The 27,168-nt window shown below is 45.2% G+C and overlaps 1 protein-coding gene across 1 annotated transcript; it reads left to right on the forward strand.

Annotated features, from left to right (window-relative positions):
• Nucleotides 1–1,675: 1,675 nt before the first annotated feature.
• Nucleotides 1,676–26,906, forward strand: ANXA4 (annexin A4). Its single transcript, XM_073324977.1, has 13 exons — nucleotides 1,676–1,752; nucleotides 8,700–8,757; nucleotides 10,693–10,780; nucleotides 11,993–12,087; nucleotides 15,706–15,819; nucleotides 17,194–17,284; nucleotides 19,763–19,842; nucleotides 20,821–20,877; nucleotides 21,203–21,296; nucleotides 22,063–22,158; nucleotides 23,042–23,100; nucleotides 23,438–23,560; nucleotides 24,689–26,906. Exons 2-13 carry the CDS (start codon nucleotides 8,749–8,751, stop codon nucleotides 24,746–24,748), a joined length of 966 nt encoding a protein of 321 aa, XP_073181078.1. The 5' UTR covers nucleotides 1,676–1,752; nucleotides 8,700–8,748; the 3' UTR covers nucleotides 24,749–26,906.
• Nucleotides 26,907–27,168: the final 262 nt, after the last annotated feature.

The raw sequence follows: 27,168 nt of genomic DNA on the forward strand, positions 1-27,168 counted from the left end.
TTTTTATTTTTTTGTAGCGTACAAAACCATTTAGGCTCTTAAGTGCTATTTTCAAAAGTGACATGGACACTTAGGAGCCTGAGTCCAATCAACTTTCAATGTAATGCATTCATTGCATTGAAAGACCATGGGAGTCAGGATCCTAAGTGAGCAAGTCACTTTTGAAAATGGGACTTGGGAGCCTATGGACAATCATAGAGGAGGAGATGGGCTGGACCGATGATCATGCAGGAGAAGAATATTCAAAGATTTTTGAATGAGGTGAAAAATAGACGAATGAAACCCACGACAGAAAAAAATTAACTTATCCACAGTTTCCAGAATTAAAAAAGCCGATCTCCGAGTTCCATTTATTAAATGCACATAGACCGCCCACTCAAGAAGTTAGTAGTAGTCTGACAGGTTTCAGAGTAACAGCCGTGTTAGTCTGTATTCGCAAAAAAGAAGTAGTCTGGAGACTGATTCTCCATTGACTTGCACCTGGTGCAGGTAATTTATATTGGTACAAAGTGGGTGTAGACCGCTACCATTGATTTGGTAACACTTACACCCACTTTGAACTGGCGCATGTGACTACACAATGTGCAAAGCAGTGGAGAATCAAGCCCATAATGTCCTTTTATTTGTTCCGACCACATTGGTTTATTTTTCATTCTGCAAGTGGAGAGAATGCAATGGAGTCAGTTTCACTTTGGCTAAGTGTCCCCGGGCTGCAAAACGTTTCAGGGAGGAAACGTTGATTTTTGTTTTAAGTGACAATTTCTGTGAATTTTAAAAGTAAATTGAGGGAAATTTTCAGTTGGTATGGGGTTTTGCAAGACTAAAAATCCAAATGAAGAGCCTGATTTGAGTTGCTTTCATCCCTTTCAGCAAGACATTAATTAAAAAAACACAACTTCAGAGTTTCACAGTGGTTTTTGTGCCCCCGGGCCCTTCTCTTCTGCAGACTCAATAAGCCCAGTTCCCTCAGCCTCTCCTCCTAAGTCATACAGAAACCCCTGGGGTCACCCAATTAAATTAATAAGCAGATTTAATACAAAAAATAGGAATGCACAAAATGCAATTAACCCGTGGAACTGAGGGACATGGGATGTTGTGATGCCTAGAAGTATAACTGGGTTCAAAAAGGATTACTAGATAAATTCATGGAGGCTTGGTCCATCAATGGCTATTAGCCAAGATGTTCAAGGATGTAATCCCATTCCGTGGGTGTCCCTAAACCTCTGACTGCCAGAAGCTGGAGGGGAAGACAGGGGGAATCACTCCCCTAAGATAGGATACTGGTCACAGTAGGGCAGCACTTACGTTCTGAATCTGAGATAGATTCTGTAAATGGAAGGAATAGATACTCTGAGCGGAATGGCTAGATAGGTGAACCCCAGTTGTAAGAGTCTCCATTTAATTGTGAATGCTAGACTGAGTGCATGCCCCTGAATTTAGGGAGGGGGGCGTCCTTTAGTGCTCCCCTTGAGTGATACTGATAACCCAACCCCAGAGCTAGGGAAAGGAGAAATTGATCCCCCTGCCCTGCGGGGAAATGCCTGGCTCCAGAGAGCGGGAGGGGATGCCCTGGCCGCTCCCGCTCCCCCGAGTGAAAGCGGAGCTAGTGAGTTCTTTCCAGATCTGCATCCAATGAGCCCCACCCCTGAGTCAGGGCGTGTCCTGCCCTTGTGTGTCCAGCCCCGGAGCGCTCGTGATTAGTCTCCCCGCCACACTCGAGAGCAGCAAACGCCACGGCCTCTGGAGCAGCGGGTGAGTGGCCCGTTTTCCAGGCAGAGCCCCCCGCAGGCTCGCCGGGGGTTGGGACCCGCGTCTCCCGGTGCTGCGGCTGGCGGCGCCTGGGCTCCCCAGCGCGCCACGGGGAGCTCCGCTTTCCAAACGCCGCAGCGCAGCCAGGGCGGCTCCCCAGCCCCTCTCCTCGCAGCGTTGGGGGCTTGGGGGGGGGGACCCCGATCCTGCATCACAGGGGGCTTGGGCGTGGCATCGCACCCAGGTCCCTTCCCCCTGCAATAAGCGCTTGGAGAGGCGCGCACAGCCTGGCCCAGGGGCGCAGGGCCCAGGGCGCACGGCCCGAAGCGCTCCGCCAGCCCAGAGCGGGCTCGGGACCTGGGTGTTCTCCCCCCTTCTCCGCAGGCCAGGCAGAGGCCAGGGCCCTAACGCGTGGGAAAGAGGAACCTGACTCAGAGACGCCCTCCACGCCTGTCCTGCTGGGGGGTGGTGAAAAGTTTGCTTCACCCCGCTGCTGCCGCGCCGCCCCGGGAATGGCCCAGCCCGCCTGGGCTGCGGGGTAGCAGCGCGCATTTGGCTAGGCCGGCGGTGTGGAGTGGAGGTGGATGGGGAGAAGGAAGGAGTCTCAGCCGCCAGGTAGGGCAGCAGCCGCGGTTTCTAGTGAGCTGAGTGGGTGGGGAGGGGCTGGAAGGTGTCAGCTCTGGGAAGGAAAGGGGAGCTTGGGGGCCAGATTCTGCTCTTGCTTACGCCAGTGTGACTCTGGCATCGTCCCATGGAAGGCAATGAAATCATCCCGGAATGACCCCATCCGAACTGAGAGGGGACTGGCCCATTGCATAGGAAGCAGTTAGGGGTGGCAGAGCCAATTTGGTGGGGTTTGGAGGGTCTGTCTGAGGCGGTGGATATGGCAGGCGGGAAGCAGTCAAGGAAATCCTGCACCTGCTCGTCCAGGTAGCTGATCCCTGAGACTTTCGGTGTTTCCATTACAAACCCTAGGCTAAGCCCTAACCATGCCATGGAAAGGGCACACCCGGTTCCTGCTCTCATTCATTGATTTACACGTTCAGCAAAAGCCAATTATAGGCGTAAAATGCAGGTTTCAGTGTGTACTTTTCCCCTTTAAAAGGGCTTGTCTATAGGGAGAAGTTATTCCGGAATCAGGCTGGGTGTGAATTTAAAGCACAATAGCTATTCCAGAATAACTGCCTGTGTGGAGACACTCTTATTCTGGAATGAGCAGCTGAAGGAGAGCTCTGTGTGGCTCCAGAGCTTGTCTCTTGCACCAACAGAAGTTGATCCAATAAAAGATATTACCTCACCCTCACCTTGCCTGGAATAGAACAGCCAGTCCCAGGGTAGCTATTCTGGTCAATTTCACTGTGCAGAGGAGCTGGTAAGTGTGTGTAGGCATAGGCCCCTGTGTGCTTCTGTATCAGTCAGAGATCTGAAACATGCACCCTACAGCCACTTCCCCTTCCAATTCTATATGCTAATCCTGCCGCTGGATCTGCTAGCGTGGACTCCTGCACGCACGTTAAGTGGGGCTGTGCTGGCAGGCATATAGGGATTGCTGCTAGTGGATCCGATTGCAGGTTCAGGGGTTCGGCTCACTAGGACCCCAATCCTGCAACCACCGAAGCCAATAGTCACTTTGACTTCAGTGGGACTGCTCATGCTAGTATAGCATTAAGCAGGGACAAAAGCATTTTACAGGATCAGGCTTAGGGCTCTCACTGAGCTGCAAAGGTTGCCTTTGGTGATGAAAAGATTATGGCATTCCTGATTATCTGTTGGGTGGGATAGTGAGGGTGGAATCTAAACATTCAGGCTGAACACCAAAACGTTGGTGTTTGGTGGGAGGAGCTATCACTCAAGCGTTCCGCTGGATTTTCTGCTTTATTTACCAGGCACTAAATCCTACTATTGTTTTTCAGACAAATTTTCCATTGGTGCTGGTTCTCCTCTCATCTCTATTCAAGCCATTAACTTTGTTCAAGACACTGATGTGAAATCAGGAGTGAAAGTGAGAGGAGAACTGGTTCCATTAAGTTCCATAGGACAGAAGTTCAGTGGGAACTTTGACTGAATACAGGGCCTGAATCACCAATGACCTACCCCTTGTGGTTTCAATTACACCAGTACAGAATGGATGGACTGTACTTCCATTCTGATTTGGTAGCATTTTACACCCACTTTTCATGGATGGAAATGGTGAAGCAGGTCCAAAATCAGCAAGATTTGCCCTCTAGTTTGTATTTGCTGCAGGCCTGATTCTGGATCATTTCAGATGGAATTAAAAATCATTCTGAAGGGACTCTAGCAACCTGTTACAGACCAAGTTAGATTCCAGGCAGTGTCTCTGAAGGTTCCAAAAGTGCATAAGTTTCAGTGGGAGCTGTCAGGAGCACTTGCCCTACATCTTGTGGGGATGTCTCTGCCTTGTGTTCTTTGTTTGTTTGGTTTTTTTTGTCACCTCATTTATTTTTAGGCTGTCTTCCCCCGTCTTTGTTTATCTAAGAAAAATTCTGCTTTTGTTATTTCCTCTAGTCAATTTGAACACAGACATCTGTGTTACTCCTGCTTCTGGATAGAAACAACCTGAGCAGTGTTTTCCAGTGCAGGCGGAAAACCTCTGTGGAACTTCGAAGTTGTGGGTTTTTTTAATTAATGTCTTGCTAAAAGGGATGAAAGCAACTCAAATCAGGCTCTTCATTTGGATTTTTAGTCTTGCAAAACCCCATACCAATTGAAAATTCCCCTCAATTTACTTTTAAAAATTCACAGAAATTTTCACTTAAAACAAAAATCAACGTTTCCTCCCTGAAACATTTGCAGCCCAGGGACACTTAGCCAAAGTGAAACTGACTCCATTGCATTCTCTCCACTTGCACAATGAAAAATAAATCAGTGTGGTCAGAACAGCGAGAAGGACATTATGGGCTTGACTCTCCACTGCTTCGCACTTTGTGTAGTCACATGCGCCAATTCAAAGGGGGTGTGAGTGTTACCAAATCAATGGTAGCGGTCTACACCTGCTTTGTACCAATATAAATTACTTGCACAAGGTACAAGTCAGTGAGGAATCAGTCTTCAGGTTACTAAGAGCACGTCTTCACTGGCAATGTTAAAGCGCTGCCGTGGCTTGTGCAGTTGCAGCACGAGGGGCATAGCTCCCAGCGCTGGTGCGCTGTCTACACTGGCATTTTACAGCACTGAAACTTGCCGCGCTCGGGGGGTGTTCTTTCACACCCCTGAGCGAGAAAGTTGCAGCGTTTCAAAGTGCCGGTGTAGACAAGCCCTCAGAATAGAAGGTGAAGTCCGTGGCACTTCTAACTTCTTGAGTGGGCGGTCTATGTGCATTTAATCAATAGGACTTTGAGATGGGCTTTTTTTAATTCTGGAGACTGTGGATAAATTAATTCTCTTCTGTCATGGGTTTCATTCATCCATTTTCCAACTCATTCAAAAATCTCTGAATGTTTTTGTCCTGCATGATCATCAGTCCAGCCCAGCTCCTCCTCTGCGATTGTCCATAGGCTCCCAAGTCCCATTTTCAAAAGTGACTTGGTCACTTAGGGTCCTGACTCCCAGGGTCTTTCAATGCAGTGAATGCATTACATTGAAACTTGATTGGACTCAGGCTCCTAAGTGTCCATGTCACTTTTGAAAATAGCACTTAAGAGCCTAAAATGGTTTTGTTCGCTACAAAAAAATAAAATCTCACAACAGCAAGTCTCAGAGCCTGGGTCAGCTGACTAAAATAACAGCATAGACGTCCCTGCTCAGGTGGGAGTCCAAGTCTGAAACCCTGCGAGGTATGTGGGTCTCTGAACCTGGGATCCAGACCGAGCGAGAACATCTCACCGTTGTTTTTAGCCCCATAGCAGGAGCCCGAGTCAGTTGACCCAGGCGCTGAGGCTCACTCCTGCGGGTTTTTATTTATTTATTTTTTTTGCAGTGCAGACGTATTCTAAGTCACTCCAGCGCTTTGGAAAATTGTTCTTAACGTACCTGAATGCAGCATGACCTTCCTTCTGTTACCTTTGTCCTGTCTCCTCCTAGGCTCTTCAGAGCTGTCTTTTTTTTTGGGGGGGGGGGGTAGGGAGGGGCCTAGCACTTTCCTAGATGCAGTATAAATGATTCATTTATCAATGCAGCCAAGTAAGAACATAAAACTCTTGCAGTAACGTCTCACGTTCATCTGGCAAGACATCTCTCCACAGAAGTGGGTCCAATAAAAGGTATCACCACACCCACCTTTCTCTCTTCCACGGTAACTTCACGTGTAGTTCGAATTGTGCCAGAAAACCCGTTACAAAGATGCTGTAGGCAACTCTGCCCCCACCGAAGTGAGATGTTGTCTGCCCAGCTTTGCTCAGCTAACTATCGTAGACTGAGTCTCCAGCTGGAACAAGGGTTTTGCAACAGGTAGTATGCTATGGCTGGCCTGCGTTTTCAAGTGTCTGCTCTTTTTTTGGGGGGGGGAGGGGGGGGTTCTGAGTGTCCAAATTAAGGCTCTATTTGGTGCCTAATTTTCAGAGCTGCTGAGCACCCTTGCCTCTCATTGAAATTAACTGGAGATATGGGTGTTCAGCACCTTTCAAATCAGGCCTTGAGAGAAGTTGTCTCAATTGGAGTACCCAGAAGCTGAGACCCCCAAAGTAAGTGGACACTCTGGGAAAACTGAGGCCAAAAATATTGATCTCTCAACTTGTCATTGTCCAGGGACACCTTTCTGGGTCTCTGGTCCATCTAGAAAAAGCCAAAAGGGGAGAATTTTTTAAATGATGTGGAATTAATTTTTTAACTTCCCCAGCTTTTGATAAACTGAGTGTCATGATCATACATGGGTGCAAGAATAGATAGCTTACACTAATAAATATGGGCATGTCAAGATTGTCTGGAACGGAAGTAAGGTCTAGAATGAGGGAAATGGAGAACGTCACAACATAGAATCCTAGAAGCGTAGGACTGGAAGGGACCTCAATAGGTCACCTAGTCCGATCCCCTGCACTCAAGGCAGGACTACATAATAACTAGACTATTCTGGACAAGTGTTTGTCTAACCTCTTCTTAAAAACCTCTAATAATGGAGATTTCACAACCTCCCTAGGCAATTTGTTGCAATGCTTCGCTTCCAATGCCACCCAGACAGTTAGACATTAGAAAAAACTTCCTAACCAAAATCTCCCTTGCTGCAATTTAAGCCCATTGCTTCTTGCTCTATCTTCAGAGGTGCAGGAGAACAATTTTTCACCCTCCTTCTTGTAACAATGTTTTACATACCTGAAAACTGTTATCATAAGTCCACCAAGTCTTCTCTTCTGCAGACTAAACAAACCCAGTTTTGTCAATCTTTCCTCATCGGTCATGTTTTCCTGACCTGTAATCAATTCTGTTGCCGTCCTTGGACTTTCTCCAGCTTGTCCACATCTTTCTCAAAATGTGGAGCCCAGAACTAGACGCAGTACTCCAGTTAAGGCCTTATCATCACGGTTAACTTTTCCTTTCAAGCTGCCGTGGTCAATATTGTATATGTCTGCAATAACTATGGAACCTAAGATGACAGAGAACATTCAGCTAGCGTTATATGGGCCAGATCCTCCACTGGGGTAAATCAGCCTGGCTGCATTGACTTTAACGGAGCTGCCACCAGCTGAGGTTCTGGGTTCTTGAGTCTCAACTTCTCGTCTTTCCTCCTTGTAATTCTTGTGTTTCTTAATCCGGCACGTGGGGCCTCCTTACTCCTCACAAACACCAACAGAAGTCGCAGCTGAATCAACATTGCTGAAACAGCATAATCCCACAGCACTGCTGGGTTTGTAACAGTCGCTTGAAATGGCTCCGGGGGATAATTCTGCTACCTCTGCAGTAGCTCCATTGAACTCCAAGGGCTATCCCCCGTCAGAGTAGTAGCTCTTGACATTGACAAGATGTGAGTTCTTGTTTCAGATGTGTGGGCCAAATTCTGACTTTTTGCCTTTTCCCCTCCCCTTAGCTGGAATAAGTGAGCTTGGGAAAGGCTCTTTCTAGCTTTTGATTATGTTCATTTATGGTTTTTAGGCTTCCTTAATTAAAACAGAAATAACTATGTGCATAAAAACTGGGCTCTGTGAAATAGCTAATAAACGGTCTATGGAATCTTCAGAGCTTTAAAGACAAGTTCCAGCTGTGGGTTTTCATGGAATTATATATTCTAACTGCAACTACTCAGACAAAGTGTGCAGAACACTGAGCCTTTTCAAGGAGATGCTAATTAAAACCAGAAGAGTAAATCCTATACCTAACTATCTGAATCCTAAATTAGAATTTCTTTCCCAGATCTCTGGGTAATTTAGTTAAAACTGAGCAAAACTTTTCAACTGAAACTCTTTTGGGCGAAAAATTTCAGCTTCGCTGACACCAAAACATTTTGCAAATTTGTGTAGATTCTGCTGAATTGTTGGGTTGCTCCCTCTGTCCCCTCCCCCCAATCAAACAGTTTGTTTTATCACTTTTGAAATGAACTTCAATCTTTTTGATTTGAAACTACTTTGTTTCTCAACTTTAATTTTATTTTATAAAAATTAAAAAATGTTTTCAAATGGTTGAAATTGAAATTGAATGGCTAAGCAGCAGTTCTGCAGAAAAGGACCTGGGGATTACAGTGGATGAGAAGCTGGATATGAGTCAGCAGTGTGCCCTTGTTGCCAAGAAGGCTAACGGCATATTAGTAGGAGCATTGCCAGCAGATGGAGGGAAGTGATAGTAGTTATCTCAAAGGTGAATGTAACCCATTGGAAGAAGAATGTTGGTGAACAGTTATTGACTTTTACCTTGAAGAATGAAGCAGTTATTTCTTTACAGTGTCAGGAAGAACCAGCCCCATTGATTTAAGTCCCCTTGGGATAGAGGCAGAGAGAGTGAATTCTGTCAATTATTTTCTAGGACACTTCCTTTTTATCAACACTCCCTCTTTTTTTTTATTGCAGATAACCATCTGTTTGGGGACCTTGACGTTTAAAATATTAACTGAATACTATGGCAAAGGTGAGTGTGTTTGCTTCCAGGTACCAGGCAGAGCTAGGTAGAGTCAGTCCCTGCATTGACTACATTTATCTGATCAGTGCAATTATATTTACTTAGCAAAATGATGTAGCAAGAAGAGGGCTCGCGCTGCCTGACACAGTGGGAAGGACTCATTGCTGCCTATTTCCTCATACTAGAATGTGGATTATCTTCAGTAATCTATATATTTACTAAGGGCCAGGTCTTGCACCAAAATCAATGAGCTTTGTTATCGGCTCATGGAAATTTAGAGCTGGAAGAGACGTCAAGAGGTCGCTTAGTCCTATGACAGTAAGCCCAACAAGTTCCTAAGAACTCTACAGTGCCCATCCAAGTGCCCAGCTATTCATGGAAAATACAAAGATCCTCCTGCCAAATAGCCCCTGTTTAGGCATTAAGGCCCACATCCTGAGAGGTATTTAGGCACCTCGCTCACACTGAAATATATGGGAATAGGTGCCTAAATACCTTTCAGGATGTGGGCCTAATGGCCTTATGCATTGAGCATTGAAGTGAATGGAAAGACTCTCATTGTTCAGTGGGAACAGAAGCAGGCAGTGTGAGTCAGTGGATCTGGCCCTGGATTGGGTGTCAAGATCCAGGTTCTAATCTCTCTGACATGATCAAGTCACTCCACCATCTCCCTGTGACTCCGTTTCCCCATCTGTAAAATGGAAATGATGGTATTTGCCCACCATTGTAAAAATGCCATGTAGGAGCCTTATAGGGAATTGATTCTTTCATGATGATACGGATAACGATTGATACTAAAGGGAGATGACACAATGGGGTTTAACAAAGGCGCCAGATTGGCAGGCCAGGAGAATGGAGTCCTTTATTGAATTGCAGAACAAGTACAGTGCAGGCAGCAGCCAGGGGTTTCCTATGCCAATGTGGCTTAATCCTCAATTGAAAGAGAAGCCCCCTGTCAGAGTGTGTCTCCTGCAGGGGGAGGTGACGGCTTAGGGCAGAATGGAAGCTTGTCTCTGCAGTCAAAAAAGCTAACAGAATGTTAGGACCCATGAGGAAAAGGATCGATAAGACCGAAAATATCATCGTGCCACTATATAAACCTATGGTACGCCCACAACTTGAAAACTGCATGCAGTACTTGTTGCCTCGTCTCAAAAAAGATACATTAGAATTGGAAAAAGTACAGAGAAGGGCAACAAATCATCATGGGGATGGAACAGCTTCCATATGAGGAGCGAGTAAAAAGACTAGGACAGTTGGGCTTGGAAAACAGATGACTGGGGGGAAGGGGGTAGAGTATGACAGAGGTCTACAAAATCATGAATGGTGTAGAGAAAGTGAATCGGGAAGTGTTATTTACTCCTTCACGTAACAGGGGTCACACAATGAAATTAATAGGCAGCAGGCTTAAAACAAAGATACGCGCGTGTTTCTTCACGCAACAGCCAGTCAACCTGTGGAACTCCTTGCTAAGGGATGTTGTGAAGGCCAAACATATAACTGGATTCAGAAAAGAATTAGGTAACTTCATTGAGGATAGGTCCATCCATGGGTGTTAGCCAAAGATGGTCAGGGATGCAACCCCACGCTCTGGGTGTCTCTAGCCTCTGTTCCCCAGAAAATGGGACTGGATGATAGGCAATGGATCACTCGATAATAGCTCTGTTCTGTTCATTCCTTCTGAAGCATGTGGCATTGGCCACTGTCACAAGACCGGTTAGTGGGCTAGATGGACCATTGTGACACTCCCAAAGTGTCACTCCCAGTCTGGCCATTCTTATGTAACCTGCTGTACGGCTAAATGGACTCTCACCTTATCGAAACACAAACCAACTCCTCTGTTTTGTAACTGGTCTCCCCTCCAGGAGAATCTGTATATAACTGGGATTTTTCATGTGTTCTTCTCTGCTTCTGTCTTTAACAATTGACATTCTGTATCTTTAGGCTGGAAACCGGGGTACAATCAAGGCGGCCTTGGGCTTCAGTGCTGAGGAAGATGCACAGAAACTAAGGAAAGCCATGAAGGGGCTTGGTGAGCTTATCTTTATTTTTAAGACTCTAACCCCCTCTCCTCAGAGTGCCAGCATCCTGCAGGTCATACAGCTCACTAGAGCAAAAGTTTGGTAACTTGTGTTTCTCTACTGACTCCTGCCCCCAAGCTCTCTACAAACCGGAGATGGGGGTCACCTCACCCAGTTATGAAATGCAGCCACTTCTGGGGTGGAACAGGGCAGCTGTTGTGCAGTATAGAACACTACAAGGCAGCTTTGGCACAAATAAAGAACATTATCCAAATGGAAGGAATTTCAATTTAACACTATCTATCTGAGCGGAGGGAATTTAACGGGGCAGAATGGGAAAGGACAGCACTGCCTCAAACCCTACAGGAAGGGGGTGGAGTTTGATCATGGAGAGCAGCAGAAGCCTACCTGTCTATCACTATAGCATCTCAGTGGCTCATTCACACATTGATAATAAATCTATCCCTACTACACTCCTGCAAAGTAAGATAGCATCATTATCTCCACTCTCCAGATGGGGGAACTGAGACACAGAGAGGGATGCAGGGATTCCATCCAAGGTCACCCAGGAAATTTGTGGCACAGCTGGGAATAAAACTCAGCTCTAAGCTCTGGCTTTAACCACAAGACTGTCTAATCAGCCTGTGATTTGTCTCTCCTGGAATCGGGTGATCCCAACACCCTGTTGAGGTACTATGTCAGGATTGCCTCTGTGGGAAGAGGGCTCTCTTGTAAACTGTCAGTGCCCACTTCTGTTTTCTTGGAGGTCTCCCATCCAACTGATGGCCAGGCTTATGAGGTCAGACTGACTCTCAGCCCAAGGTCATGATAAAATGCATTCCTAACAAGGGGATGCTAAAGAACTTCTGAAGTGTGTAACCCACTGACAAGCGAAAGTTATAGGGCACCCTCCGTGCCCAATTCCCAGAGGATGGGAGCCTCTTACAGCCCCACCTAGAGAACCCTGTCTCTTTAGAGAAAGCTATAGCACTGTATGCTCTTTACTTTGGAGGTTCCCTGTTCAATCCCTGATATGTTGGCCAAGATGGTAGCCAACACATGTGATCTAGTGCTAGTTCTCTAGTGCCATAGAAAAATCAGGTTTTAGAAGGAATAAAACCAGTTTGCGTCACACCTGACAAGTCAGCTGAGTTGCCTGCTTCAAAATTAATACTTATTTATAACAATAACAACCTGGCTGGCTTTCCTGTGTCTTCCCCCAGGTACAGATGAAGATGCCATCATCGATATCGTGGCCAAGAGGAGTATATACCAACGTCAGCAAATTCTAATCACCTATAAATCCACTATTGGCAGGGTAGGTAGCCTCTGAATTTGATGATTATGATCTAGACAATTCCTGGACTACATGATTTGTCTGGAAAATTACTGACTTCCCTCATTCAGTTGTGGAGAGGCAAGACAAAACTTTTGCTGGCCTTAGCATAAAGCTCACTGCAATCTCCGTTCACTTCAGTGCGTTTACTCGTCCAAAGAAAATTGTCAGGCATCTGTTAAGATTATCCACCAATATGTAGCAGAAATTTGGTCAAGCAATCTATCTACACGCTTGCCTTTATGTTATCTAGTGGATGATCCTTAATATTACATGGCCTTAAAGCCCAAATCATCAAGTCTCCACTAATTTTCAGGGTTTTGGGTTGTTGTTTTTTTGATATTTAAGTTCGATTTTTTTCAGAGGTGCTGAGTACTAACACCCCCAAAACTGAAGTCAAGGCGAGCTGCTGGTGTCTGGATGCCCAACAAGCTCTAGATCTCAAGCTGAGCACTCCAATTTAGTGAATCCTCTGGCCTATGCCCATGGTGAGAAGGGCTGCTGAATGTCTCGATCCCCTGGCACCAAGGGGTTAATGGCTGAATCAGTTAAATTTGCTTAACCTGACATTAAAGCATTGCCTTTTATCTTGTGTAAACATTCTGAGCACTGTGACAAAGCTCTGTCCTTGCCTCCGTGGGTCCCGGCGTTTCCTGGTGCATTCTGCTAGCCTCAGAGGCTCACTGTGACCCTCCAGTAACCCTTCTTTCTCTAGAGACAAGGGTCACAGTCTACTTAGCCATTTTCATCATAAGCCAGCAAGGGAGGTGAGGAGCAGTTATCCTTCCTTGCAGTCTCTGTTGTCTCCCAGTCTCAGTGATTGATCAGGGGGCAAAGGTGGGGGGGAGCCCGGGCCCACCCTCTACTCCGGGCTCCAGCTCAGGGACCCTAATAGTATCAGCTGTGGTAGCTGACCTTTTAGAAACATGACATGTACAATTCCCTGGGCTACTTCCCCTACAGCAGCCCTCACTTCCTCAAGCTCCACTTCACCCTTACCTCAGGGCTTCCTTCCTTGTGCCTGATATGGTGTGTACTACTCAGCCTCTCCAACAGCACAACTTCCTCCCACAGCTCCTAACACACCCACCCACCTGACTGACTGGGAGGCTTTTAACTAGTTTCAGCCAGCCCCTGATTGGCTTCAGGTGTCCCAATCAACCTAGCCTTCTCCCTGCCTTCTGGAAAGTTCTTAATTGACCTGGAGCAGCTTCCATTTCACTTAACCTGGTACCAGGGATTTGTTTAGCCTGGAGCTTATATATCTATCTCCCACTACTTTTCTATAGCCATCTGGCCTTGCCCCGTCACAGCACATGCTGGTTATTTGTTGAGCAGGCTCTTCTGTGCCTGTAAAGGAAGTGGTTCCAGGGAAACACATCTGTTCACTGGAGGCCACTGCTAATAAAACTAATGGCGGTGTGAACTACTGACCCATCTTAATAGTCACTTTTGCCCACCTGGTAATTCACCCCACTGTGCCCTACCCCTCATTACTCCATCCACGAACAAGCACGTAAATGCTGCTTTTCAAGGATTTAGTGCTAACTGCCATTTAGTCTACTTTACTAGTTTACTTTAAGGCTACCATACCTACAAGATTGTTCATAAGTACAGCAACAGTCTGATTCACAGGCTTCAAAGAGTGTGACAAGCATTAAGAAAACTAGCCCAGTTTCCAAATAAGGGTCACTTTGCAGTGATCTGCTTAAAGGTGTGTTTTTGTGTTGGTTGGTCTTTTTTTTCTTTTTTAATTCTTCCTGCTTTTTATGGTGCCTTTCATTAATGGGTTTTTAAAAGGCTTTCGGATCCTCAGATGAATCTGTCCTTGTCACACCCCGGTAAGGCTGGTGTATGTTACTGTGTTCCGTTTAGAACAGTGGTTCTTAACCTTTACTGCAGCCTGCACCCCTTTGGTTCTCAAAATACGTTCTCGCACCCCTTCTCAAAAATCGTTGAAGTAGGTCAGTTCTTTAAACCTAGATATATTTGTTTGTTTGTATATTACAGTAATGTTAATAAATACATAGGTTTGATGAAACAAAGTAGTTGTACTTACGTACCTGTGCTTAATTTGTGTGTTTGATGATTTACCTTCTAAAAAAATCTGGCATGTCTCGCACCCCCAGAAAGGGCATCTCGCACCCCCAGGGGGTGCGTGCAACCCAGGTTAAGAACCACTGGTTTAGATGGCTAAAAGGAGGCACCAAGAAGTGAAGCCTCTTGGGGAGGCTTCCAAAATGATGATCGGCCTTACAAAGCCGACCAAGATATTATTCTAAGGCCTGGTCCACACTAGAAGAGTTATACGGGTATACCTTCTGTCCTTTAGAAATGTATTGTTTGTTGAGAGTTATACCAGTGTATGCAGTAGTGCGGACTCAGTTATACCAGTACTATTATTAATTTGTATTATTGTAGTCTTCGGAGCCTCAGTCATGGACCATGATCCCATTGTGCTAGGTGCTGTACAAACACAATAAAAAGATGCCCCAAAGAGCTTACAGTATAAAGGTAACCTTTGCTTACTGAACCAGGAACAGCTATACCAGACTAAGCACCTTTATACTGGTCTAATTACGTCCCCACTGGGAGGTGGGGAAGGGTTGTACAAGCTATCCTGGCACAGATGAAGTGGTACATCTTTGCTGCCCACGTTCTCCCCTGCCTTACGCCCACAACAATTAAAAGCAAAACATGGAACAAAAATGGCTTTAGACAGAAACGTTAAACGCCCACATGAACAAGTGAATGGCGAAGCTGCTAATATCGGGCATGGATGATGTTGGGAGAAGACGTGAAAAATAGCCTCTCTGGTATCATCCTCATCCTTCCCAAACCAATCTCTCACGTCGTGTCGTTCATCAGTAGAAATCAAAGTGCTTCACAATCTTTCATGTGTTGATTCCCACAACACCCCTAGGAGGCAGGGCAGTGCTATGATCCCTGTTTTACAGCTGGGGAACTGAGCCCAGATAGACTGAGGCCTTGTCTACACTACAAATGCTAGGGCACTGCAGCTGTGCCCCTCTAGCCCTGTAGCGTAGGCACTTGCTGCAGCCACGGAAGGGGGTTTCCCACTGCTGTAGTTAATCTACCCCCTTGAGAGGCAGTAGCTTGGTCAAGGAAAAATTCTTCCGTTAGCCCTAGTGGAGACCCCACTAGGTTTAGGTTGGCTTCACTACATCTCTCAGAGGGTGTGAATTTTTCACACCCGTGAGCGACGTAGCTAGGTCAACCTATATTTTAGGTGTAGATCTAAGCCACTTGCCCAAGAGGATGCAATCTGTGGTGGAGCAAGGGATTGAACCTGGTCTCCCAAGTCATAAACTAGTGCCCTAACCACTGGACTATCTGAATGCAGAGCAGGAGTTAGATAGGATGCACTGGAATTACCAGACTTGGAGTTCAGCTAGGAGTTTTGTATAGAATAGCAGGGGTGCTGAAAGCCATTGAATCAAACTGTAAACCATGTATAGGATGGGAACCATTGCAAGCCGGGGATGTGGCAGGGTGCCAGCACTCCTGGTTCCAGCACCTATGTAGAGGAGTGGGGCTTTCTGTTCTCATGGCTATTTATCACCTTCCCTGGTTTTCTAGGATTTGATTGGCGATTTGAAGTCTGAGCTGAGTGGGAATTTTGAGAAGGTGATAATAGGATTGATGACTTCCATCACACTGTACGATGTGCAGGAACTGAAGAGGGCCATGAAGGTTGGTAAATATTCACTGATGTTACCAAAACACCAGTGAGTTCAATATGTGGCATGAATTAAACATTCCCCACGCAACTTCTCCCGAAGGAGGAAGAAAGAATGTGTGACAGGGTGCTAGTTTACGTCACTTAACACAATTCTGGAAGGTGCTCTCTGCTACTAAGCTAATGAGGGTTGTATAAGAACCTGAATAGAACGTGTGCATTAAATCTGCAAACGCTTTCTGGACTGTGTGTTCTTCCATTTTGTTCTACTGGTCAATAAGAAAATGAACACGGTGATGTGTTCGGTATAAGACAGCTAGATTGTTAAAAGTTGCAATATGAATTACTTTCACACTAAGGGCCGTGCATAGTCCTTTATCCTGCTACCCACTTGCAAAATCAGGCTTGACACTGAAAGAGGTACACGGTCTATGCACTAATAAGAACATAAGAATGGCCACACTGAGTCAGATCAGTGGTCCGTCTAGCCTAGTAACCTGTCTAGTGACAGCAGCTGATGCAAGATGCTTCAGAGGGAATGAACAGAACAGGGTAATTTCAAGTGATCCATCTCCTGTTGTTCAGGCCCAGCTTCCGGCAGCCAGCGGTGTAGGGATGCCCAGAGTATGGCCATCCTGACCATCTTGGCTAATAGCCATTGATGGACCTTTCCTCCAGGAATTTCTCGAATTCTTTTTTTAACCCAATTATACTTTTGGTCTTCAATAACCTAGCGTTTATATAGCACTCTGCATCTTCAAAGCACTGTGCAAACATCTAAAGCTGGTCAGGAGCTTTTTAACAACACCTTGTTGTTGTTGGAAAATGCAGACTTGTCCAAACCAAGTATTTTTGTGGGGATGGGTCTACTTGGATGAAAAGGTTTCTTGGGTCCAGAATGGAATGTCTGGTGAGAAAACTAGTCAATAACCTGGGATGTGAGAGACTCAGGTTGACGTTTCTGGTCTGAATCATACATAGCAGGGAGTTGAATGTGGGTCTCCCACTTCAAAGGTGAGTGCCTTAACCCCCTGGCTGTTCTGGGGAGAGCCTGTGCCTCTCTGCTTCTTTGTAAAAACTCTCAAAAGGTTTCCGTTTCCTCCTGTTGCGTAATGGGACTTTTTTTAAATCTCAGAATCTTTCATGAGCCACCCAACTCTACAAACAAATATCACTTCTTCGCATGAAGTCTGTAATGTATCCACATTGAACAAGTGGTGAAACAGAGGCAGAGAAATTAAGTGACTTACCCAGATGGGGGTGTGCCCATCGGATCCTGGACTATTACTCAAGAGAGTTGATTCTCCATCTTGTGTTGCTATCATGGTGCCTCTGTTTGCTGGTAGATTGAAAGCCGCTTTCATCCTGATTCTCTGTTCTGCGTTTAGGGTGCCGGGACAGATGAGGGCTGCCTGATCGAAATTCTGGCTTCTCGTTCCTGTGAAGAAATCCAGCGCATTAACGAGACCTACCATCGTCGTAAGTAGTATAAATTATGAGATCCTATGACGTTAGTGCATTGAGAGTAACCTGTACTGGGAGAGCAAGTGGAGAAGCTTGCAAGAGATCCCAACTATGGCCCAGATCCAGGAAAGCACTTTGCCATGTGCTTAAGTTCCCCTGATTGCCATATCTATTACACATGTGCTTAGTGTCCTGTAATATCTTTGGGAGATCTCACTGTATTAAGTTTATGTATCATTGTGGGCCAGGGATTGTATGCAATTCCATGGGGGATGATGACCACCGCCTTCCTGGAACTAACGGTGGGAGGTAAGTTCACTAGGGTTGTAACACCTCCAGAGAGGTACCACAACCTGGAGACGCTTGCATATCCTGCATCAAACTGGATTCTCCAGAGACCAACAGACAAAGAAAGGACTTTTGGTTTAAACTCACTCACGACCAGGGGCGTGCGCAGAAATTTAACTTTGACCCCTTTTGGGGCCAGGAGGAGCTTGCTCTCCATGCGACTCTGGCCCCGGGGCTGGAGGAGTTCTTTGCCCCTGACGATTATTGGGAGTGGGGGAGGGCTGTGTCCCTCCTTGCCCCCGCTTGTGCATGCCCCGGCTCACGACCTAGTTTCTGATCCAGCAAATGGACAGGACTTTCTAAGGGTGGCCCCAATCTTTCCTAGGAAGGATTGGAACTTGGAAGGAATTCGGCCTACTGAGGCCCCATAAGACTGATGGGTGACCTGGTAAGATTATGAGTGTGTGCAGAGGAACTCTTACTCTCTTTAATGCTTTCACCTTAAGAATAAATGTGCTTGCTTAGGAAAAACTGCATGGTAACTTACGAACTGTGGTAATTGCCCACAGTTCTAGCCTTTGGGGAGAAAGCAAAGTGCAGATGCAGGCCTGTTCAGGGAGTCTGGTTTACTGGGGAACTCACAGCGTAGGCAGGGAGCTGTGCAGCCTGGAAAAATCCCTGTCAGGAGGGAGAGATGCATCTCTGCACTAGAGAGGTGAAGACTGGGGAGCCTAGAGTTGGTGCCTTTGGTGGACATGGAGGGGGAACACAGGTGCAGTTGCCTTGCACTGTGACAACATACTTAAAGCTAAATATGTGTTTGGGGTCCTTTACTGAACTAAGGCTTAAATCACCATTTCCTAAGGCTGCCTCGTGATTTACTGGCAGAAGAAGCTAGAGAAATTCCTTCCACTTCTTGACCCCGTAAACATTTAAATTTCCCAGCCAGCAAATGTGTTTTCCCCAGTTTGTATCATTTTTGGTGAAATGGTTAAATACCAATAGAACTGTATGCACTACTTATGTCGATCTAGAGGTAGAAGATATTTTGTGAAATCTCTCTCTCTCTCAAACACACACACAGCTGTAAAGATTTTAAACACTGTATTCTTTGAATGGCATCTTACCCACACCCCATGATTTCTCCAATCGCTCTAGCTGCTAGCAGTTCAACCAAACAATAACTGAGCCATCAGCAAGACATCTTGTGAAACTAAGAAGCATCACAGTCGGAGCAAGAGACTGTTGCGATACCTTCTTTCTGTCTGTCTTTCACTTGATTGTGACCTACTGTGCCTGCATAATTATGCTCAGTGGACAGAGACTTAAGCCTTGTCTAAACACAGAGAGGGTGAAATCCTGGCAACACTGAAGTCAATGGCTAAACTCTCACGGACATCAAAAGAGTCAGGATTTCACTCAGAAGCTGTACTGGGATCCTGGTCTGTCACTAGGGCCCGTAGGTGCTGCAATAATACAAATAATAATTGTTAAAACTGTTTTTTAAAAATAGACTTAAACTGGTTCAAATCCCTGTATGGACAAAAGTTTTAAACTAGTTTGTCTCCTTTTTCAGCTTGTGTCTATATATTTATAGATGGTAGCTTGTAGTGGTCCCTCCATTTCAGGCTCGGAGGGAGGCTACTCTGCCTCACTACATAGCTAACCCAGGGTTCAAGTGATTTAAGTGTCTCCATACAGAGGTTTGCACCAGATTAACAAAACACCTTTAGTTAAATCAGTGCAACTTCGTGTGTGGAACAGACCTCAGATTTATTTTAGAGAGAATGATCCAGATTGGCTTCTCCTCCCTTACAACTGTGTAACTCTGATTAATTTCACATACACTGGCCTAAATCCAGAGCAACTCCACTGAAGTCAGTTACACTGATGCAAAGGGAGAGAAGAATAAGATCCAGGGTCAACGTGGCAATTCCTAGGCAGGAAGGTTCAGAAATTGAGGGACAGACACATAATCCGGACACCTAGGTCACAACCAGACATGTAGAAGACTTCTCTAAGATGAACAGTGTTTAGGTGTCAGAGTAACAGCCGTGTTAGTCTGTATTCGCAAAAAGAAAAGGAGTACTTGTGGCACCTTAGAGACTAACCAATTTATTAGAGCATAAGCTTTCGTGAGTGTTTAGGTGCTGAACTTTCTCTGTTAAAAGCAAGTATTCGTGTATGTCTGTGCTCTCTTGCTAGAATACGGAACTACCCTTGAGAAGGACATTATCTCAGATACATCTTCCACGTTCCGGCACGTGCTGGTGTCTCTCGCTACAGTAAGTGCAGTTTAAGAAAAACCGTCTGATTCTTGTTGCTGCTGAACAAATCCTCTAAGGGCAGGTCTACACAAGAAACTGACAGCTGTATAACCACATTGCTCATCTTGAAAAATCACACCCTTGAACGACGCCGTTGTACCAACCTAACCCCCGCAGCGTAGACAGTGTTATGTTGAACCGGGGAGCGAGGGGGCTTTACCCATCAACGTAGCTACTGCCTCTTGCGGAGCTGGATTAATTACGGCAATGGGAGAAGCTCTCTTGTCGGCGTAGTAGCGTCTTCCCTAAAGCAGCACAGCACCTTGTTTTTGTGACAAGGTCTCTCTATACTAAGTACCACGAATGCCTGATTCTCCTCTCTCTTACACTGACGTAGGTCAGGAGTAGCACAATGGAAGTCAGTGGAGTTACACCAGTGTAAAAGATCAGACCGATTTGTATTAAATACTAGTGCTAATCCTCCCTCTCATCTGGTTCCTTCTCCTGCTCTCTGCTTTGCAGCTTGCTCTTTTCATCCCCTTCCTAGACATCCTTCCCCTTCTCCTACTGCACAGCCTTCCCCTGCTGATCTCCTTCAGGACTGTCTCCATGCCACCTTGCATTTCAGCTGGTATCCTGTGTATCACATTGGTTTGACCTGAAGGGCAGGCTGCTCAGGGGGTGGGACAGGAATCGGGGTGTGTGTGTGTGTTAACACCATGTGCTTTCTTAGGCCCCATGGCTCCCGCTGACATCAGATGGAGTTGAGTCCTCAGCCTCTCTTAAAAATAAATAAAATCAGACCCTCAAATAATACTTCAGAGCTTTCTCCACCACCCCTCTTGCAACAATCTGTTGCACAATTGCAGCTGCCTTCTCAATCGATCCTCGTTATATATGCTCGGTAACTTGTTTCAAACAGCAAGCTTGCTCAATTCTGTTCCATGAGTCCCTCTGAAAGGCTGAATTTAACACAGCCCTCTTGTGTTTCTGCAGGGAAACAGGGACCAGGGAAGCTATGTGGATGAAGGCCTTGCTCAGCAAGATGCCCAGGTCTGTAGCTCTTCGTACTCTTTAAGAAACATCTGCCCCACCGCGGTGGGTGTTTGCTGATCCCCGGTCCTTCCACCCATTGTTTTTTAAAGGCCAGTAAAAGTCATCAACCATTTAGCTGGCATGTTTGTAGTGCACTGGACTCAGTCCCAGAAGATCTGGGTTTTAGTGTGGGCTCTGCTGCTGGATGACCTTGGACCAGTTTCTGCACCTCCAGTTTCCCCATGTGTAAAATGGGATAATGATCTTTTTGGAAGACCCAAGCTCTCTGGCTTGACTTGAGCTTTTGGGCTAACCCTTATTTCATGTGCTTGATTCCTTCTAGTGCTTGTATGAAGCCGGGGAGAAGAAATGGGGGACAAATGAGGGACAATTCCTGACTATCCTCTGTTCAAGAAACAGAAATCACTTATTAAAGGGTAAAAGTCTCAGCAATTTTCTACATACTTTTCTCTTTTTAAAAAAAAAAGAAGCCTTTTTTTTTAGGTACATCTCTTGGCAAACAGGAAGGGACCCTTCTCAAAGGCACACGCCTACTCTGGAGTCTGGTCTTATGTATCTACTTCAGAGTATTTTAATACAGGAACCTATTCTTGTGAGCCTAAAAGGAACCCTAGAGACACAAGAATAAACTTGTATGGATCACCTATGCTCCAGTCTTTATACCAGAAGTAGTAAACTGGGACTTTGGCGACAGTTACCAAGGATAGGAGTTCAGGAGCAAGCTTCTTGCTAACGTTCCCCCTACAGGAAGAAAGACAGGCGCCATTCTACTGGATCAGAGGTTCTCAAACCACAGTCTCTAGTGATCTTGTTAGTGGCTCTTGCAGAGCTGGCTGGTTGCAAATACTGATGGCGAAATGGCAAACCTTCCCTTGTGGCAGAATGTTGAACCAAATGGGAAGGCAAAGCTACTCAGCTGGACCCCATTAAGTAATAATTCATCACACTGTTACCAGCAGTTAACTGACCAATTAGAGAACTGATGATAGTTAAAATGAAGATAAACTGAATGGTTTCCAGGACAACTGCAATTGTCTACCACTTAAAAAAAGAGAGGCCAAATGTGCATACAAAGCACTCAGCTGCTTGACCTGGCAAACTGGTCCTTGATGGTTAAGCCTTTGTAGATGGCACGAACAAATCTTGCTTGATGACTTTTCACTAGTGTGTGTTCTTTTCCAGTCTTTGATGAATACAGAAGGATCACTAAGAAGGACATTACAGAAAGCATTAAATCTGAGATGTCAGGAGACCTTGAAGATGCCTTATTAGCTGTGGGTGAGTATTCCGGTTTTAAATTTAGGGTTGTTTAGTTACACAACACACTATCGGGGTGTAGAATGGAAAGGATCGCTTCTGTCAGCCTTGAGCACAGAAGCCATGGAGTCGAAGCTTGGTTAACTTTAAAATCCCTAGGTAGTCCCTGAAATAGAGGGGGATGGGAGGGTGGACGGGGATGAAACGCAAGGAGCCTGTGATGTGTGCAAAGTGCCTTGCTTTTCAAAGCAACAAAGTGTGTGACCCTGGAGTTAAAATCACTTTCTCCATTGAAGGAGACACGGGCATTTTATCTAAAGTATTAGGCTTGCTTCACCTTGGCATAGTGAGATCTCCATCTTTAGCCGCGCTGTGTCTCTTGCCCACTGTCTTAACAGAGCAACGTGCAGGGGACACGCTTTGTTGATGGCCAGTAACTGTCTCCATTCTTGGCACAGGTCACACTGTTTTACCCCTTGCAAATACAGCAAGTGCCTGTGAACAAGATGGCAAAAGTTTCATTGCTTCCACTGTCTCATTGTTTACCTTTGCCATCAGGTGCTGAGGGTGCTGACGCTTATCAAAGAGCATTGCAAACTTTAAACAAATGGCTGTACTGTAATGGACAGGACTTCAGGTTAATTTGAAGGGGCTCGTTCTTTTGCATTTACCCTTGCTGTATTTATCAGCTTGTCCAGTGGCCTCTAAGTCCATACCTTGGAGCTTCTTGGACTAATAGTCAGGGATGTGCACGTTTTGGCCCCGATTCTGCAAATGGATCTGCAGAAAGACCTCTGCATCCGCCACTGGCCTCCCATACAGATCTGATGAGAGCTTTAAGCAGTAACTGCAGCCTTGAGATGTAAAGATTTGGAAAATCTCCCTTGTTCTTTTCTCTTCACAGTAAAATGCATAAGGAATAAGCATGCATACTTTGCTGAAAGATTATACGGTTCCATGAAGGTAAATAGCTTTTCTGTGTATGTGGTTCCCCCCCACCCCCAATTAAATATAGAGGCATGCTAAAATAAATAGCAGCTGAATTTAATACAGTAGCGGGAGAGGAGAGAGGGCAGCAACCCAAGTGGTTCATAATCTTCATGAATCTCCTGTCCTCCTCTGCTAAGGGACAAAACTGGCATTGCCCCATTATATGCTGAAAATAGGGAACTCTGTCACACTCAATGCAAAATGCTTTGGGCTAATTTCCCACCCAGAAACGAAGGATGAAACCTTAACCATTAACAATGATTTACCCACAATGCACAATATTTGTACAAGGGTTGCTTTTTTTCTTTAGGGTTTAGGGACAGATGACGATACCCTCATTCGAGTGATGGTGTCGCGCTGTGAAATTGACATGTTGGATATCAGGCATGAATTCAAGAGGATGTACGGGAAATCTCTCTACTCCTTCATCCAGGTAAGCTTTCCTTACCTAGAAACCATGGTCTTGCTGCACACAGCACGAGCCACTTTGCCCTGTAGTCTGATTAGTGACTGGTCCACACTTTTCAAACAAGAAGCTATTATTCTTGAACAGCTTTTTGGGGGGCGGGGGCGGGGGGGTGTATGAAATTGTCCATTCTTGATATCTATATTTTTGTTTTTTCACTAGGCATTCAAAAAAATCCTTGTTTTTTTGTTGTGGATTTTTTTTTTTAAATGACAAGGGAAAAGGAAGGAGGAGAAAACGGAAAGAGGGAAATACACAATAAGGGAAAAATCAGAAAAGAAATTCAGAAAACTTCTGAAAAGATTGAAAAATTGCATGCATCTCAAACCCCACAAAATTCAAACTTTAAAACATTTTTGCTTTGTATTTTAAATTTTGACCCACCTCTCATCCTGACTTGCATTGCCCTTACAAATTTTGGTGTTAGGATTGTTTAACAGTTTTCCAGTAATGCCAGATTGACTGGTCCGGTAATGAATACTAAGATAACACCATCCAGCCCCTTTGTACTGGCTATCCAAGCAAGATTTCTGCCCTCACCCTCTGTGAGTTGGATATGAAGCACAGCTTAATGTCTTGTGGTCAGAGGACGCTTATTTGCCAACCTTTTATAACTATAAACTGTGCGTCTTAGAAACATTGGCTTGGATTCCTCAAAGGGTTAATGGGCAGGTGTGGGTTTTTTATTTTGTTTTGTTTTTTTAAATCTCCAAGAACTCCTGTAGTTGGATTTCATATTTTAATACTGTAGTGGTTTCTCATTTGATCCTTGTTGCTTGATTTTTTGTTAAAGTATTAACTTTGTCTTACAATGGTTGTGGGATGTTGTCGCACATGGTAATAGTTCCTGCATTCCACGTCGCTGCATTTTAGTGGTGGGTCGTGTGCCCTTATACATGATCAGTGTGTGTCAAGTACTCTGGGATGAAGGGTGCACCTTAAATGTGATCAAACTTTAAGTTGGCAAAGAAATTCAAAATCTCATGGGGACAACTCCTACAATCAGCTCAAACTAGTGTAAATGGTACTTTACGGTCTTTTTTCTGAGAACGCGTATTGCACATCTAATCACGTGTTTGTCTGTCTTTCTTTCAGGGAGACACTTCAGGAGACTATAGGAAAGTCCTACTCTTGCTCTGTGGTGGTGAAGACTAAACCATGTACAACTTGTTGTCAGGGGAAAGGAGAAATAGATCCCAAGATTTCCCCCCCCCCTTAAAATAGGTTTAGATAGTGCTATTAGAATTGACTTAGGCTAATCAATGCCAATTGCCTCTTATGATATGCTTTTATTGCTTAGAATATGCAATGGTGCACTAATTGTGTTACCAGAGCCAGTCATGCCTTTAACTAGCGTCCAGTGCAGAATCTCCTGGCTGAATTACTTCTCCCAGCAGGCTTTGGAAAGACATGTTTGGAGAAACAGGAGCACTAGATGATTTGTAGAGTCTCAGACTCCATTCTACAGTTGGATTATCTGCGCTAGAGAACGGCATCTTGCTGCAAAAAGGGAAGCAATAGCTAACATCCGTCTTAGACTCTGACCAAGGTTCTGTTAAGTGAGCCTGCAATGAGCTTCATATTACCAAGCTCACATCTGTGTTGCCATACAGTGCAATTGCAAGGGTGTAATAGAGGGCTGGATTCTGCCCACTCCTACAATCCATACAAAATAGGTGGAAATGAGGGGAGAGTTTAACTAAAGCCTTTACTGCTACTGTAACTTGATCTATCTGCATCTACTACATGAATAATTCTTGAAGACTTGTGACATCCTACTGCCATTGAACTTACCGACCAACTGAGGCGGGCTTAGGCACAGACTGTAGAAGACTCTTCACAGGAAAATATTAACACCGTCCATGTGGGAAAAGTACAGAAAACAAGCTTTATTTCTCTGACTATATTCCAGCACAAAGAAAACCATTAGTCTAAAATGCAAGGCGTGTCTATATCGAAACAGTCTATCAACATTCCACATCACTATGGCTATTTGTTTATGTATATCAGAAGATAGGAACAGGATATAATTCACAAGCAGCAAATTAGAAACTCCAGTAGCCTTAGGCTTAGTCTACACACACACATTTTGTATTACTATAACTGTTGGTTAAGGGTGTGACTTCACTAATATTGTTACACTCGCACATCCTCTACTGTGGATGCAGTTTATAATCGTAGAGAGGAGCTTGGTGCTGGAATACCTTATTCCCCTTTCCATACAGTAACTGCATCCACCAGTTATGCGCCTTTACCTTCACCATACAGTAAAAGCAGTACATCTTTTGTGCATAGACAAGGCCTTCCACTAAATGCCTTTTCTGCAGCGAGCTGGTTGAAAGAAGCCATTCTGTTCAGAAACCTAATCCACATTCTGTTTGGTCTGAGGTTATATCTTCACTGCAAAAAGTATGTGTGTTTTACAGCAGAATAACTAATGCACCTTAGCTTTCCCTGTCCTACGGTAAATTCCTCATGGAGATCAGGCACTGTGCTCTTAGGCCGTGTCTATATGCACAGCACGGCGGTACTCTGCAGCACATCTGGTGAAGACACTCTGCTGATGGGAGAGAGCTCTCCCATTGGCATAAAGAACCCACCTCTGTGAGTCGCAGAAGCTATGTTGGTGGGAAACGCTTATGTTGATGTAACTTATGTCACTCAGGGGTGGTTTATTCACACCCTTGAGCAACATGAGTTATGCCGACACAGCTGTAGTGTAGACCATAGCCTTAGTGGGAGTTAAATAAGGGGAGGCCACGCGTGGGCAGAGGTATAGTGCTAATCTCATCTACCTCATGGTCAAAAGTAGTGTCTACAGTTTTACAGTAGGAGAGGGCTAACTAATTAGCATTAGTTGTCCCATCGTTTGGATTTTTTTTTTTTTTAAAACAACCACCCAAACCACATTTTGTAGCGCAGTCATAGCCTGAGTGGTGCAGTAATTGTTTTTGGAAGGGAGCAGTGTAGGCTGAGCATGGAAATAGAAGGCAGGATCTACTGTGTTGTAAACCCAACTTTGCCACTCGCTTTGCTCCCATTGACTTGGCCAGGTGCAAAACTGGACCCTCTCTCTGGCCTCGGACAAGTCACTTTCCCACTTTGTTCTGCTGTCTTTATGCTCCCTTCTTCAGAGGAGGGTTGTTGGCAGTAAGTCTAAGCACTGCAACAATTTGCTGCTCAGTAAGAAGAAACCACTCAGCCTTATCACTACTGCAGGTTCACAAGTGCCCTCTGGCTTTACCATAAAAATGGCTTGCTGGCCAGTGCTCACTTTTTCAATGTAATAAACCAATCATTTCTTTACTTTCAATTCTAAAAGGTGTCTTTTCTGAATGAGATGAAATCGTATAGGTGCATCGCCATGTTTTAGTTAGGCTTGTGTTTTCTCGCCCGTCCCACAACTTCACATCAGCTGCCTCTCCAAAGTGCAGCCTGGACTGCCCCCGCCACAGTAAAACCCAGCCGAGGGTCCTTGGGAAGAGGAAGTCTCCAATGATCCTCTGGGACATTTCCTCACATTACCAGGAAAGGGGAGAAATGGGGTTAATCCTTCTTGCAAAATAAGGGTGGGA

This window comes from Lepidochelys kempii, chromosome 26, assembly GCF_965140265.1.
Source record: "Lepidochelys kempii isolate rLepKem1 chromosome 26, rLepKem1.hap2, whole genome shotgun sequence".
Taxonomy (NCBI): Eukaryota; Metazoa; Chordata; order Testudines; family Cheloniidae; genus Lepidochelys; species Lepidochelys kempii.

Coding starts and splice junctions, on each gene's coding strand:
- ANXA4 (XM_073324977.1), top strand. Junction 15,820..17,193: donor AACTGAAGAGGGCCATGAAG/GTTGGTAAATAT, acceptor TTCTGCGTTTAG/GGTGCCGGGACAGATGAGGG. Junction 22,159..23,041: donor AGATGCCTTATTAGCTGTGG/GTGAGTATTCCG, acceptor TTCTCTTCACAG/TAAAATGCATAAGGAATAAG.